The sequence below is a fragment of the Neodiprion lecontei genome, chromosome 6 (genome assembly GCF_021901455.1).
Source record: "Neodiprion lecontei isolate iyNeoLeco1 chromosome 6, iyNeoLeco1.1, whole genome shotgun sequence".
Taxonomy (NCBI): Eukaryota; Metazoa; Arthropoda; class Insecta; order Hymenoptera; family Diprionidae; genus Neodiprion; species Neodiprion lecontei.
In genome coordinates, this window is record NC_060265.1 from 10,567,433 (window position 1) to 10,580,238 (window position 12,806).

Genomic DNA, 12,806 nt, shown 5'->3' on the forward strand with positions numbered 1-12,806 from the left:
TCTTCCTCATCTCCCACGTCGAAGCCTGGACCTTTATTTTCTTCGTCGTCATCCTCAGTTCAGTGTTGTTTAAAATATGATTTTCGCATTTAATAATTGTATACATGTTACGTGTAGAGAATTTTGTTGTTACGTTATCGGTTGACGATTGTTCACTAAAACCTCGATAAGACAACAACAACGGGCAGTAACGTAATAAAGTGCCTTGGTGATGTTGTGTGAATTAAAAACAAACAAAACGAAAAATAAAGAAAAAAAATTACGAATAGAATAATAACCAAGACAATACATATAATACAAATAAATTGCTGTTAGTGCTTGACTAAAATTTTTTCTCCGCGGAAATACCATGTTTATCAAAGTATTGATATACGGATAAAACTTTGTGCAAAAAAAAAAAAAAAAAACAAAAAACGAGTGTGATTTTTCGTTACGTATAATACAATTGAAAGTATAAGGCTTACACCTTTATTTACTCAGTTTGATATTGATGTTTTAGATCGAAATAGTAAAATTCTTAGGAAGCGTTTCAGTTTGAGAAATATGCCAAAACTACTTTACAACACAATTCGGAAGTGCTTTGTCAGTGTCAACAGCAATTGAAATCTGAACTCTTCACTCCATTTCAGATAGTTTGCAATGTTTTACAACGAATATGCCGAACATTGACGCTGTCAAGTAAATTAACGCTGCAAGTGACGATATCCAGTAAAGCAAATGTCAAAATATTATTTTCAAGTCGATTCGAAGATCCTACTCATTCAATTACTATCACGCTAACACCGATATATTTTCACCAACCATAATTTTTTAACAGACATTCAAACGGAACAACACTTTTTATTCAGTGTAAAAATAAACTGTGCGCCGTGAATATAACGCATTGTGAGACAGAGAAAACATTTGTGTAAAAGTCAATTAATAAATGTAATAGTGTTTTTGATATATGCGATACATAAGTATTTATATATATATATGTATACATATCACGGAATATAATTCGAAATTTCTCTCAAGGACTATGAACATTCGTGAAAAGAATTTTTAATCATTTGTTTTTTTCGTTAAGCAGAATTAAAATCGAATTGAAACTTAAAAATTACTGTTATGATAAATTTTGCCGTCGCGAGAATGTGTCTTGTATATAATTTATGTTTTTGTACGTGTTTTCCCACACCTGTCAACCCGATTTATGATTTTCGACAAATAAACTATTCGTTAAAAGCATGTGAGTGTATTTTTTGTTGTTGTTGTTTCTATTTTGTGTTTTCATGAATTCACTCCTTTCCTAGTTTTTAAGATTATATTTATTTATTCTCTTCAGTTTTTCATTTATGTATACTTAATTCGTCGACTTTGCGGCTCAACGCGGACGGCGCCAAGCGTCGCGACGGCGAAGGATCGTCTCGATATCAACATTTCGTTTCGTTTACTCTAACTTTTCGTCGTTGATTCGAATTCTTGACAATTCCGACGGTTGCTCGATCGCCCTCCAGTTTAGTGGTTTCTGTTCTCTCTTCAGTTTTTTACAATTTCGTAGGTGAAAATTCGAATGGATTACTTCGATTCCAGAATTTCAGTAACATAAGTTTAACCAATATTTTTCCACGACGCATTTATAATAAACGTTTTAAATACTAATGGTATAAATCTCACTGTTCTACACTCATGAAAAAAAAAAATAAGTGAAAGTTTTTCAGCTACAGAATTACTTCGTCAAATCTTGTATATTTATATATATATCAGTTTGTTCGTTTCGTTGTTTTCTTGCCACGGAAAATATTCTCCGCATAAATAATTGACGATCAGTGAAGTTCGTGTTTTTGTTCGAATCAAAAAGTGCTTCAGACGTATATTATGCAACTTTAATGTATCGTTTAACTTTATTCGCACGGGAGTGAAGCTTGTACTAAAAATTTCAAAATATGAAGGAAGATCAATTGCCAAGAATTTTTTTACGCCTCACGAAATGGCATGAATTTTTCCAATCTTATAATTTGGACATACGTGACGTTTGAGAATTAGAATAATATTTTCTTTCGGTACCTACTATACAGTTATGAATTTCTTACAACTTGAAGAATATCAGATTGATAACTATTGGTTTTTCTTTCTTTATGAATTGCAGCTGCGAGCGGGAGACGAATTGCAGCGAGAGAATCCCGCAGAGGAGAAGAAAATAAGACAGAGACGAAGGACAAGAAGCAGAATCGAAGGTATACAAGGAGAAGAGGACACAAGGCGCAGTCTCAGTATTAGAAATACGTACAGAAGAAGAGTAGAGGGGAGCGTAGCGCGATCAGAGACGACAAAGTGCTAACCAAAAGAAGAAGATATTCGACTAATAATCACAATAAAAATAAAAACAATAATTAAGATAAAGCTAAAGCTACAGGAAAAAAATTAAAAACACAAGCGAAAGGAAAGATTTACGAAGAAATTTGGAGATTAAAAACAAGAAAAAAAAAAAAAAAGGAAACACTTAAAAGAAAACAAAAATTTGTCAGAGATCATCATTGGAAGAATTCTTATCCGTTCTAAAAGAGATTGCGGATCAACTTTGCTCTACCATATATATTACGTATATTTCAGTGTGTTCAAAAAACGAGTGTACCTAAGTGCAATATTTATAAAACCTACTAAACGATAATAAAAAGTAATTATTAATGTCAGGATATATTGAGATATTCGACACGATAATTAATAATTATTAAATAATTTAAAGGGAAAAAACATAGAGTCGCATTACGAGGCGTTTCCCATTATCTCGCAGACAGAGAAAGAGGCAGAAATTGATAATATCTCATACGATTATACGGAGAAATAAATTCGCGATAAGGAGAGAAAGATTTCTATCTCCTGATAAAATAATTTCGCTTTAAATAAAATCCCCCAAGTTCGCCTCCCGGTCAAAAAAATCACAGGGCTACTCAGGGCAACCGGGACACAGACTTGCAGCGGATTTTTAATACTGCGATCAGAGCGAGAGGCACCATCTGTCTGGATAATCAACGCTTCGTCTACACCGTCCGGGCTGGGCAATCCTGAAACTAACCTGAACATAAGTGTACTAGCTGTTAAGTAGATAAAAGGAGGATAAAGAAGAGGAAAAGGAATATAGTCATTAAGACGATCGGCGATCTTCGGCTAAAGAATAATCGGTGCGAAAAGGTATAATAATAGCGTCGGAATAACAAGCCGGATTTCAGCCGACACCGTGTATATATACATGTATATACATATATACGTAATAATAATTAATCGCAGAACTCGATCAAACTCTTCTATTATTAAAGTAAGATAAGAGGCGAACAGTTCGAAAGGGCCGAACGATACATGATCGAAAAATCCAGAAACGTCCGCGTTGGGAAAGGATCAAGCTGCACCGATAGCCAACGTAAGCGTAACTGCCGAGACGCGCAGCAGTAACCTCGGAAAGATTTTAAGGAAAAACCTGAACCGCCTCGCGCGGTAATAGCAATCTGCACCACCAGCGAGCTGAGAAACTGAAGTGTAATCCGCTCCCTGACAAGTCTTCCGATCGAGACCGTACTGAAGTCGAGATCGAGCTGGTGCTTATCGGAAGCGTTGACAAAAAGCGGGCAAGCTGCGCCGCAAGGGGATAGCACGGGCTTCGCGCGAAGGCCTCAAAATTTCGGACGCGACGGCACTGGACCTGCGCGCCCAGTCGCAATCCGCGAACAACTTCGTCCTAGCTGGACAGAGTCCGGACCATCAACAGCACGCCGGAAACCATCACTCTGGCGATTCGGGGGGTCGGTTAGCCGGTGGCGGCGGAGGCGGAGGCGGCGGCGTTGGCGGCGGCGGAGGCAGCGACGGGGGTGGCGGCGGGGAGGGATGGGACAGCCTTAAGGAAGAAGAGGACGAAGAGCTGAAGGAGGTCATCTCCAAGAAGGAAATAGGCTCGCGAGACGAGGAGGACGAGGACGAGGAGGACAGTTTCAGCAGTTCGCCGGAGCCGAAACCGGAACCCATGGAAGTTCAGGCGTCGGCTGTATCCGTAGCAGCGGCCAACCTCCACGCGCTAAGGCAACACGTCTTCAAGATGTCCGACTACTGGCACCAGCCCCAAAGAGGCCCGCCTCAGCATTCCCCGAGCCTTCAGCACGGCTTCGGCCTTCAGCACAGTCCGATCGGACAAAGTCCCATCCAGCACAGTCCCATGGCTCAGCAGCAGCAGCAGCAGCAGCATCAGCAGCAACAGCAGCAACACCAGCAGCAGCAACAGCAGCACCATGTATCCCAGTCACAGAACGCTCAGCAACAGACTGTCCAGCAACAAAACTCGATGCACAGTCCGATCGGCCAGCAGCAACAATCAAACTCCACGCAGGTACAGCAGAACCCAGTGACGGGTATGACCCAAAACACGGTGCAGTCCCTGCAGCAGCAACACCAAATGACAGCGATGGCTCACCAGCAGTCAAGTCAACAAAACACGCCGTTGAATCAGCACCAAACGTCGCCTCAGGCACCGACGACTCCTTCGCCGTCTCAGAGCGTAGATCACACGGCGATGAACACCAACAGCATCGCCCAGAACCTGCACAACCTTTCGCAGCAGGCCCAGCAGCAGAGCATGTCGCAAACCCAGAGCCCGGCTCAGGTGCTCAACGCGAATCTTGGACAGGCTTTGACGCAGGCACTCACCCAGAACATGCAGCAAAACCTTAGCCAGACGCTGCAGCAAAATTTGGCCCATAATCTGACGCCGAGTTTGTCGCCGCAGCAACAGCAGCAGCTGCTCAACCAGCCACAGAACTTGAGTCAGATGAAATTCGACGCGCAAACGTTACAGCAGAACATTCAAAACCAGGCGCAAAATTTGTCGCAAAGCCTTCAGCAGCAGGCGCAAAACCTGTCGCAGAATTTGGGACAGAATCTAACCCAGCAATCGCTTCAGCAGCAAGCTCAGAACCTGACACAGAACATTCAGCAGCAGCAACAGCAGCAGCAACAGCAACAACAGCAACAGCAGGAGCAAAACCTCGGTCAGAATCTTCAGCAAGCTCAAAACATGACCGGAACAATGGGCCAGAACGGCACCCTCGCCGGGATGGGAATGGTCAACCAACAACAGCAGCAACAACAGCAGCAGCAACAGCAGCAGCAACAACAGCAGCAGAATCAGAACTCCATGCTGAGTCCGGGGGCGGCGAGTCAGGACAGCCACGACGTGACTCTCGCCGAAAAGCTGGTTAACGAGTTCCAGGTGAGTATTCCTCGGGAATCCGAATACCTACGAAACCGTTTTCGAAGACCCGGCGCCTCTCGCGTCAAAGTAAACCCACCAAAACTAGATCCCTTTCGCATACTTGTCCGCGCAGCGTCGGTGTGTATCCTGCAGCTCTCCAACCTGTAGGTTTCAAAACGTCTCAGGTTTGCGATGGAACTCGAGACTGTACCGAGCTGGATATAACATATAGCGTGCTGACTACACGGTTCGCGCACACTCTTGCTGCCTTGTCCGCTGACTTACCGTACCACATTCACACCGACACCCCGCATACACGGACACACTTTCGTGCCAAACTCACACGTATCCCGGATCGTAGGCACACACAGATAGGGATGGATGCAGATACGTCTCCTGGGGTTCTTGACCCGCGCAATACAGATAATGCCATACGCATAACGCGCCTGGTACACATCTCAAGAAAATATCGAACGGTATTTATCGCACGGTTTTATCGTGCTCGTTTCGAGAATGGGAAGAAAAAAAAAAATTGAACAAAATGGAATAAAAGAAATTACACAACCTGAATTTATACACGAGAATCACCCGGGTAGATCTACTCTTGTGTCTCGTTCACGGAAACGCGTTTAAACTGTTTGAGCTTTGTAATAGATTTACTCAATTTTATCATGCTCATGGAATTTCAATTGCACGTGTGATATTTCAACTGGAATATATTTCAATCTTTTTGTCAATCAAAACCAGTCTCCTAATAAACACATTTCACGCGTCAAAATGTCGGTAAAATCGGAATTCTTTCGGCTTTTACTGAAAAATACAACTTTTCCGTGGTTGTGCGAACGTGCCTGGTTTTTATCGGTGTAGTATACAACATCGCTTATTTTCGTCATTTGTTCTTCAAATTATTATCCAAAGCTCTGTAGAACAAGTAATGCGAATATATAGGTACAGATAAGATGAGCATTAATTGAAAAACGTTCAATGACAAGTGTCGAGGTGAAAAAAGGTGCGAATAAACGCATCAGTGACACGGCCGTAGGCGTACGACAGTCAATATTATTTCTAGACAGAAGATGTCAAAACTTTTACCACTTTGCGCAGCGTCGGATTCGACTCTTTGTCTTCTTTTTATCGAACCTTTTCATTGCTCGGCTATATTCTCGCGCAGTAGGCAGGTACTGCAAGCTTCGAGAGCCAATTGTACACAAGCTCGACTACAAATTGTGTTGTGTTTTTTTTTTTTTTCACTCCCATCTTCATCGAATCGAAGTACTAATTCAACACGTTGGTTCAATTACGCGCGAGTAATATAACTCCAGGCACTGTTCATCGATAACTAATCCAAATCAAACATCGACTCGCGTATCGGTATTTTCATCTCGCGAGCACGATATCAAGGTCGCGAAATTATCGTCGAACGGAATATCGAATCGCGCCTACACAAGCACACGCGTAGATGAAGATGGCTCTTTCAATTCAGACCATCCGTGTCTCCCTAACTCCATTAGTCTCTGCCGCGTCATGGGTTCAACACTTTCTCGACTATTGACTGAAAACTTTGCAACCGCAATTTTCTTCTCGCAAAATTGCCCTTCACGCTAAATGAACGGGTCCGTCGCCAACAGCCCAGCCTTTCGACCGTACGCCAGGCTGAATGCAAACCCAATCGGTTGAATACGTCACGATTGATACAAATTCGTATCCGCGCCGCAAATCCTGACTAACACGATCCTCTTCCTCAACAGTCCCGCGCCTCTGCAGCTGGCCTAGGAGGTATCGGTGGTATGGCGAACATCTCTCTGGAGGAATGCTTGTCCTACATGCAGCGAGTGAGTTGAAATGTCCAACTCGGTGCACCGCCTGTTTGTCATTCATTGTCTTCTGATTTTTTAATTGTCTTTTTTTTTTTTTATTCTGCTACCTCTGAGCAGCGAGAAGATTTGAATGAATTTCACTTGTTTTTTTGTTTCTGAATATTTTCCCATTGATTTTTCACCGTCCGATTGTTTATCTCTCCATCTCTATCCATATCTCGCTCTCTTTGATTTTCATTGCAGTTTTATTCATCTCTTGTACTGACATCACTCTGCACGTATATTCGTTAATATTAATGTAAATGTCATTGTTATATATGTGTATATATATAACGTAAAGCTAGGAACCTGTTTCCCTGTTTTTTTTTTTCTAGACTGGATATTCTCGTCTTAGGATTATCTTACGACTTATATATATATATATATGATTATATGTATATGCTTAGCATCGCTGCAAAATCCTTTTAAGTTGTGTAGACTTATAAATTGTTAGCTTTGCCGTTCACGCCAAAACGCACTTAAAGCATGCCGACGCAATAATAATTCTCAAACATCAAAGTGTAGGTAAACCATCATATACTATAGATTTGTATTTGTCTTGCATTTTTCTATACCCACACTTGACATTTGTTTATCAACGTATGCACGTGTCTGTGAAAATTGTTGTCCCCGCATCTGCGACGCGTGTCTCTCCGTCATCGGCTGATGATCGTAGAGCCCAGCCCCCTCTTACCCATCATCGATGCTACGAATGTGCAACTCGACAGTGTCGGCTCCCATGTTCTCGGAGACCCCGAGGTTGAGCCAACGGTGCGCTGGTATTAACAAATTCATTTTCGCGCCCAGCTCCTGGGACTCCTATCAAACCGATCATCCGATCAGCTGGTTCGATTTTCGGCCCAGCTCCCAACCTGCGACGGTTTTCGCTGACCGCGGTATTAAACCATGCGTATGATAGCGCTCGGGGGAAAATTCGGGACTGATTGAATCCCGAGAGTGTCAGTCGTGCGCGGAATCGACCCGAATTTCGTCGTTCAGACGATGCTCCAACTTTTCGCAAAACAGGAATGATGCAGGCGGGAAGCTTGCATGAGTTTTAAAGAAAGTACGTCTAACGAGCGTGGAATTGTGTTACGGTGAAAGAAACGAGGCGGCGCGTGGTAACTTCTCGAAGAAAACTTTTAAATTCGCCTCTCCGTGAAGCAACAATTTGTTTCGTTAAGTAGCCAAGGCGGTTCTTTGTTTTTGCGGTTTACTTTTATTCTTTATACCGCCGCGCGACTCCTGCCGAGTGAATGTATACTCGGGTAACGAAGGTATCCGCCCGGTTTGTACTCTCCCTTAAAAGCCATAGCGGTTGGAAAACTTTTGCGAAAATGGGAAAAATACCGACGAAGAAGAATTTATTGCGAAGTTACAATCTCAGCGTTACTTAAATTAAACCCCCCTTCTCGACTCGGCGCCATGCGTTAACGTTTGACGATTCTTTCATCATTCTCCGCGCAGTTTTAAAAACCAATTTTCATTTCCACCCCTTTCGCTCCACCCTGCCACCCCGCACCATCCTATATCCCTGCCTTTCAAACTGTCAAATTCTTGTATTTCCCTGCCGAAACGAGGATGTGACATATATTCTTTGAGCCGATTTGAGACCGACCCTCCGGGTGTGGCAACGTAATATTTGGCACCCTCCTTCCGGGCGAGCAATTTTTCAAGATATTTTACGGAGGGGCTTCGTCGAAAGCGTGCCCAATCGGAAACCGTCAAATCGATAGAAAATGGTCGCGCTGCCACTGTAGTCGGCGAAACTGTTTCGCGGCTGCTTCGCGCCGTGTAAAAAACGTGGGAACAGCGGAGAAAGTAAGACGAGAAATAGAAACAAAGGGAAAATGACGAGGGGAAGAAAAAACTCGACTTGACCCAATCCAAATATTTTTCGCATTCATGGTTCCGACCCCTTCGTCGTTTTCCCATAGACTCTGTTTTTTGCCGATCGAGGGACTCTTTTTTTATAAATTAAATTTTAATTATTTCGCCACCTCTCGACGCGCTCCACCCTTCTGCTGCTAAAGCCTCAGCTATTCAAATCAATTTTTTTCCGATGCAAGTGTGAGCCGGTACACGGTTGTACAAACAACGTCCCGTATACAGGCGCGATATAAGGGTGCTTACATGTGAACGAGCGCCAACCACCGTTAACCCATCCCGTTTAGACACACGGCAATTAAAAAAGGACTACGAAGGGAGGGACGGAGATTCGCATGCTTTTTCTCAAGCCGTTGTTCTTCGCCCCGGAAGGGAATCGGATCGCGGAGTGTGGAAACAGGTTTCGGAATCAGGATGAAAAAAATTGGGATGAGAATAAGCGAGGAAGATTGGTAGGAAAGGGGGGGGAGGAAAAAAATTAAGGACACGGTAGACTCGTTCTCCAGATGCAAATTGGATACGTGGTTATTGTCTCAACCCCAATACTCACCGACTGAATAATAATACTTCTCACGTAGCCGTTCGCCGCGTCGTACAGAGTTTTTTCTAGCCGAGGATTTTCTTCTTCTTCTCATTCTTCCTATTCTCTAATTTAAATAACGGTCCTAGCACCGTCGTCTTTTGTTTCATCCCCCCAACGGGCATGAGATCGGAACGGTTTCCGTGCCGCTCGCCCGTTACACCCTTATTCCTGCGAACGAAATTATAATTTCTTAACCCCTTCTATACGGGCCGAAGTTTACTCGGTTTTCAGTAATTTTCTATGATTTTCGGATCGCATGATCGTACATAATAACACCGGGTATTCCACTTCAAAACATTCATCCGAATCGCCTCAACCCACCGTGCTAAATTGTTTTCAACAAATGTTACGTTGCCCTTAAATTAACCTACATATCAGGGTTGATAATTAATATTTCACGATTTCTGCATGAGGTATACCGACTTACTCGCACGATATGTAAGGTACGCAACTTTTCGCGCTCTTTGATCCGATGATTTATCGGGTATTAGATTTTTCTTGTAAATTAACACAAAAAGAGAAGGAACAAGAATTTGTTCCAATTGATAATTTGATAAAACTAGAAAAATTATCTCGAAATCGATAATGAAACGGGATCACAGATCCAAGCTTTAGGTTCGCTGTCAATGGAAGTTAACTTTGCCATATTTATCGAAGTATCAATAGTTACGAGACTAAACTTTTACGCTGTAAAGACTGTTCTGCGTGTTTTGATTTTGGGGATTCGCACACTCACAATACAGTGAATTTGCCTATGACTCCATGAAATTCACATATTTTCAGGTACAAGGCGCGCACGGATTACGTAATGAAAGTTGGATCGTTTCTTTTTTTCATTTGCATCGTCCAGGATATTAATAACGGATGCGCTGATATAATAACCCGCAACGATTGAACGCGCGGTGTAACAGCAAGCGCAAGGGTTTCCGGACCCGCCTATAAATACGTAACACGCGTACTCATATGTATAAATACGTGCCTGCAGCATTCGCGAGGTTCTTTCCAATCTAAACCGTCTGAAAATCCACGAGCTTCCGATTTCGACTTTCGGTCACGTGCCGCGCGGGGTCAAAGGACTCGCAAATCGGGCATCTTACACCGCGCGCAAACTCGCCAACTATTTTTCCGCAAAAGATCCCGCGTGCTCGGAGGCGTCTCCGGTTTCGCCCAGCGACGACCTACCCCAACACTCGAGATACTTTCTTACGTGCTGCTCTCACACACGCGTGCGATACGTCTTTCCCCGCCAACCCGGGTGCATATAATTCTTTGTGCGAGCCTGCAGTCGGCCGCTGGATGTGTGGATCGCGATGGCGATGGTGCACTTCTTTATTTCATTTCACCTCTCTCTCTCTCTCTCTCTCTCTCTGTATTCCTCTTTTTTTTCTTTCCTTTTTTTATCGTTCGTTGACTCTGCTCGCGGCCCAGAGCGTCGCCCGCGTCCGGCACACTGCACTCCTCCGCCTATATACGCGATAAGATTGCAATTCTGCATGCTGTAAGCCGAACTTGATGCCGTCACATACGCGAACCTCGCTGCAGGCCGCAATTTGATGAAATTGGACGCGTTTTCGGAAACAAAAAAAAATTTTCTTTCAATCCTCGCCGTTACCGCGACGAGTTCCTACCGATTTCGGCATGTTTCTTTATTCCGCGTTTCCTCCCTGCCGCCGTTTGACAGCCGCTCGGCCGATTTTCCTCGCTCTTCGAATATTGTCGAAGCCGGAGTGGATTTCAGCGCTGAAATACTAGTTTCCTCGTTCTAGGCCGATCGGCAGAACCTCGGTGGGCCGGGGCTGCAGGTCGCCATGGTGCGGCAGCCGCAGCCACAGCCTCCGAGCCGGCTAAAAGATCGTTGCCCTTCTAAATATAAGTTTGAAAATCGAAGAGCAAAACTGCCGAGTTTTGCCTCGGTCCTTGCAAAAAGAATGAGAGGAGGGCGGGCGGGGGGGATGGCGGGGGGGGGGGGGGGGAGGGAAAGAGGGGCTGATGTGCACCGTATCGCCTCTGGCCTCCCTCGTGAGACGCGCATGGCCGTTGCGGCCCTCCGCGCAGCGCCGCGTCTACGGTCCGCGATTATGCTCCTTACGAGCCTCCCGACGTCCGGGCTGATTTCGCGGGCGATTCGCCGCCTCCTCTTCGACGTAGTCGTAGGTCGGGGCGCCGACAGCGAAGGACGACGGCTGTGCGAGAAGGAGGCGAGAGACCCTGACGACGACGACCACGACGACCGCGAGATAAAAAGAATTCCTTCTTTTTCTCTCTCTCTCTCTCTCTCTCTCTCTTGACGAGGAGAGGGCTGGGGGGAGGAGGTGGAGGGGGGGAAAAAATAAAGCTGATTCCGAATCTGGGTCACGGAACGTGCGGCAGCGTGCGTAAAAATAAGAGAAAATTGCTGCACTCGATCGGCGGTGGGGGGTATAAAAAGAGAGCTCCTACGGGGGAACCGAGGGAGACAGACATCGTGACGACGGGAGCGAAGGAGAAAGAGAGAGGGAGAAAGAGGAATGATAAAAATAACCAATCGGAGGAGACTGACCGCTGCGATGAAGCCTATATACGCGTGCAGTTCTTTATCCTCGATGCATTCGTTGCACCGCCAGACGTAATTATTTTTACGCCGTCGACGCGTGTCCCCGTTTTTTTCAATTTCTATACGTTCTTATTTGCCCACACTGTTTCGTCTCTTTTTCCTTAATTTGAGATTTTCATTTATTCCCAACCCTTTTTCGCGTAAGCTAATTTTATAGGATTTCATAGAAGCAAAAAAATTAAAAGTCATCTTCATTTCTTTTACTTTCTTCCGATTTTTCTGTTTGTATCTAAAATTCTCGTTTTACCATACGTACGCAATCTTAACGGTTTTTTTTCCCAACCCGACGTTGTTGGAAAAATTTCCTAGCTCAAATTATGCCCAGATATTATATACAGCAGACACGGGTAATGGGAGAGGAAATTTTAATCCTACACCTTCTAACCATTTACGCACACGAGTTCAATAAGAGGTTAAACAATTTTCCCGCGCAAATATGTCGTCAGCGTTGCTTCGATTTTCGCGCGCTTTCCCCTCCCCCCCTCCCTCCCCCTCCTCCGTTGCGTTCTCATTGTTAGTCGGCAACCGGGTTCGAAACGTGGGTCAGGGATACAGCGCGGTCGAAGAATTGAGAGGGAACGTGCACTGAAGTATCGTAATTGAAACTCTGAACCTCCGTTTCGGTGTTCCCTTCGATTCTATCGAAAACTGTTCTCTGATGCCTCCGCCGAG

The 12,806-nt window shown here is 44.4% G+C and overlaps 1 protein-coding gene across 5 annotated transcripts in view; it reads left to right on the top strand.

The window, feature by feature from the left end:
• The first annotated feature begins 2,272 nt into the window (after positions 1–2,272).
• Positions 2,273–12,806, top strand: part of LOC107223299 (zinc finger protein 853) — a 64,390-nt gene continuing 53,856 nt past the window's right edge. For all 5 annotated transcript variants that reach the window (XM_046743582.1, XM_046743585.1, XM_046743586.1 and 2 more), the window contains exons 1-2: positions 2,273–5,233; positions 6,964–7,047. In XM_046743582.1, coding sequence (XP_046599538.1) covers positions 3,995–5,233; positions 6,964–7,047 — 1,323 coding nt within the window. In that variant the 5' untranslated portion in view covers positions 2,273–3,994. The remainder of the gene's footprint in view (positions 5,234–6,963; positions 7,048–12,806) is intronic.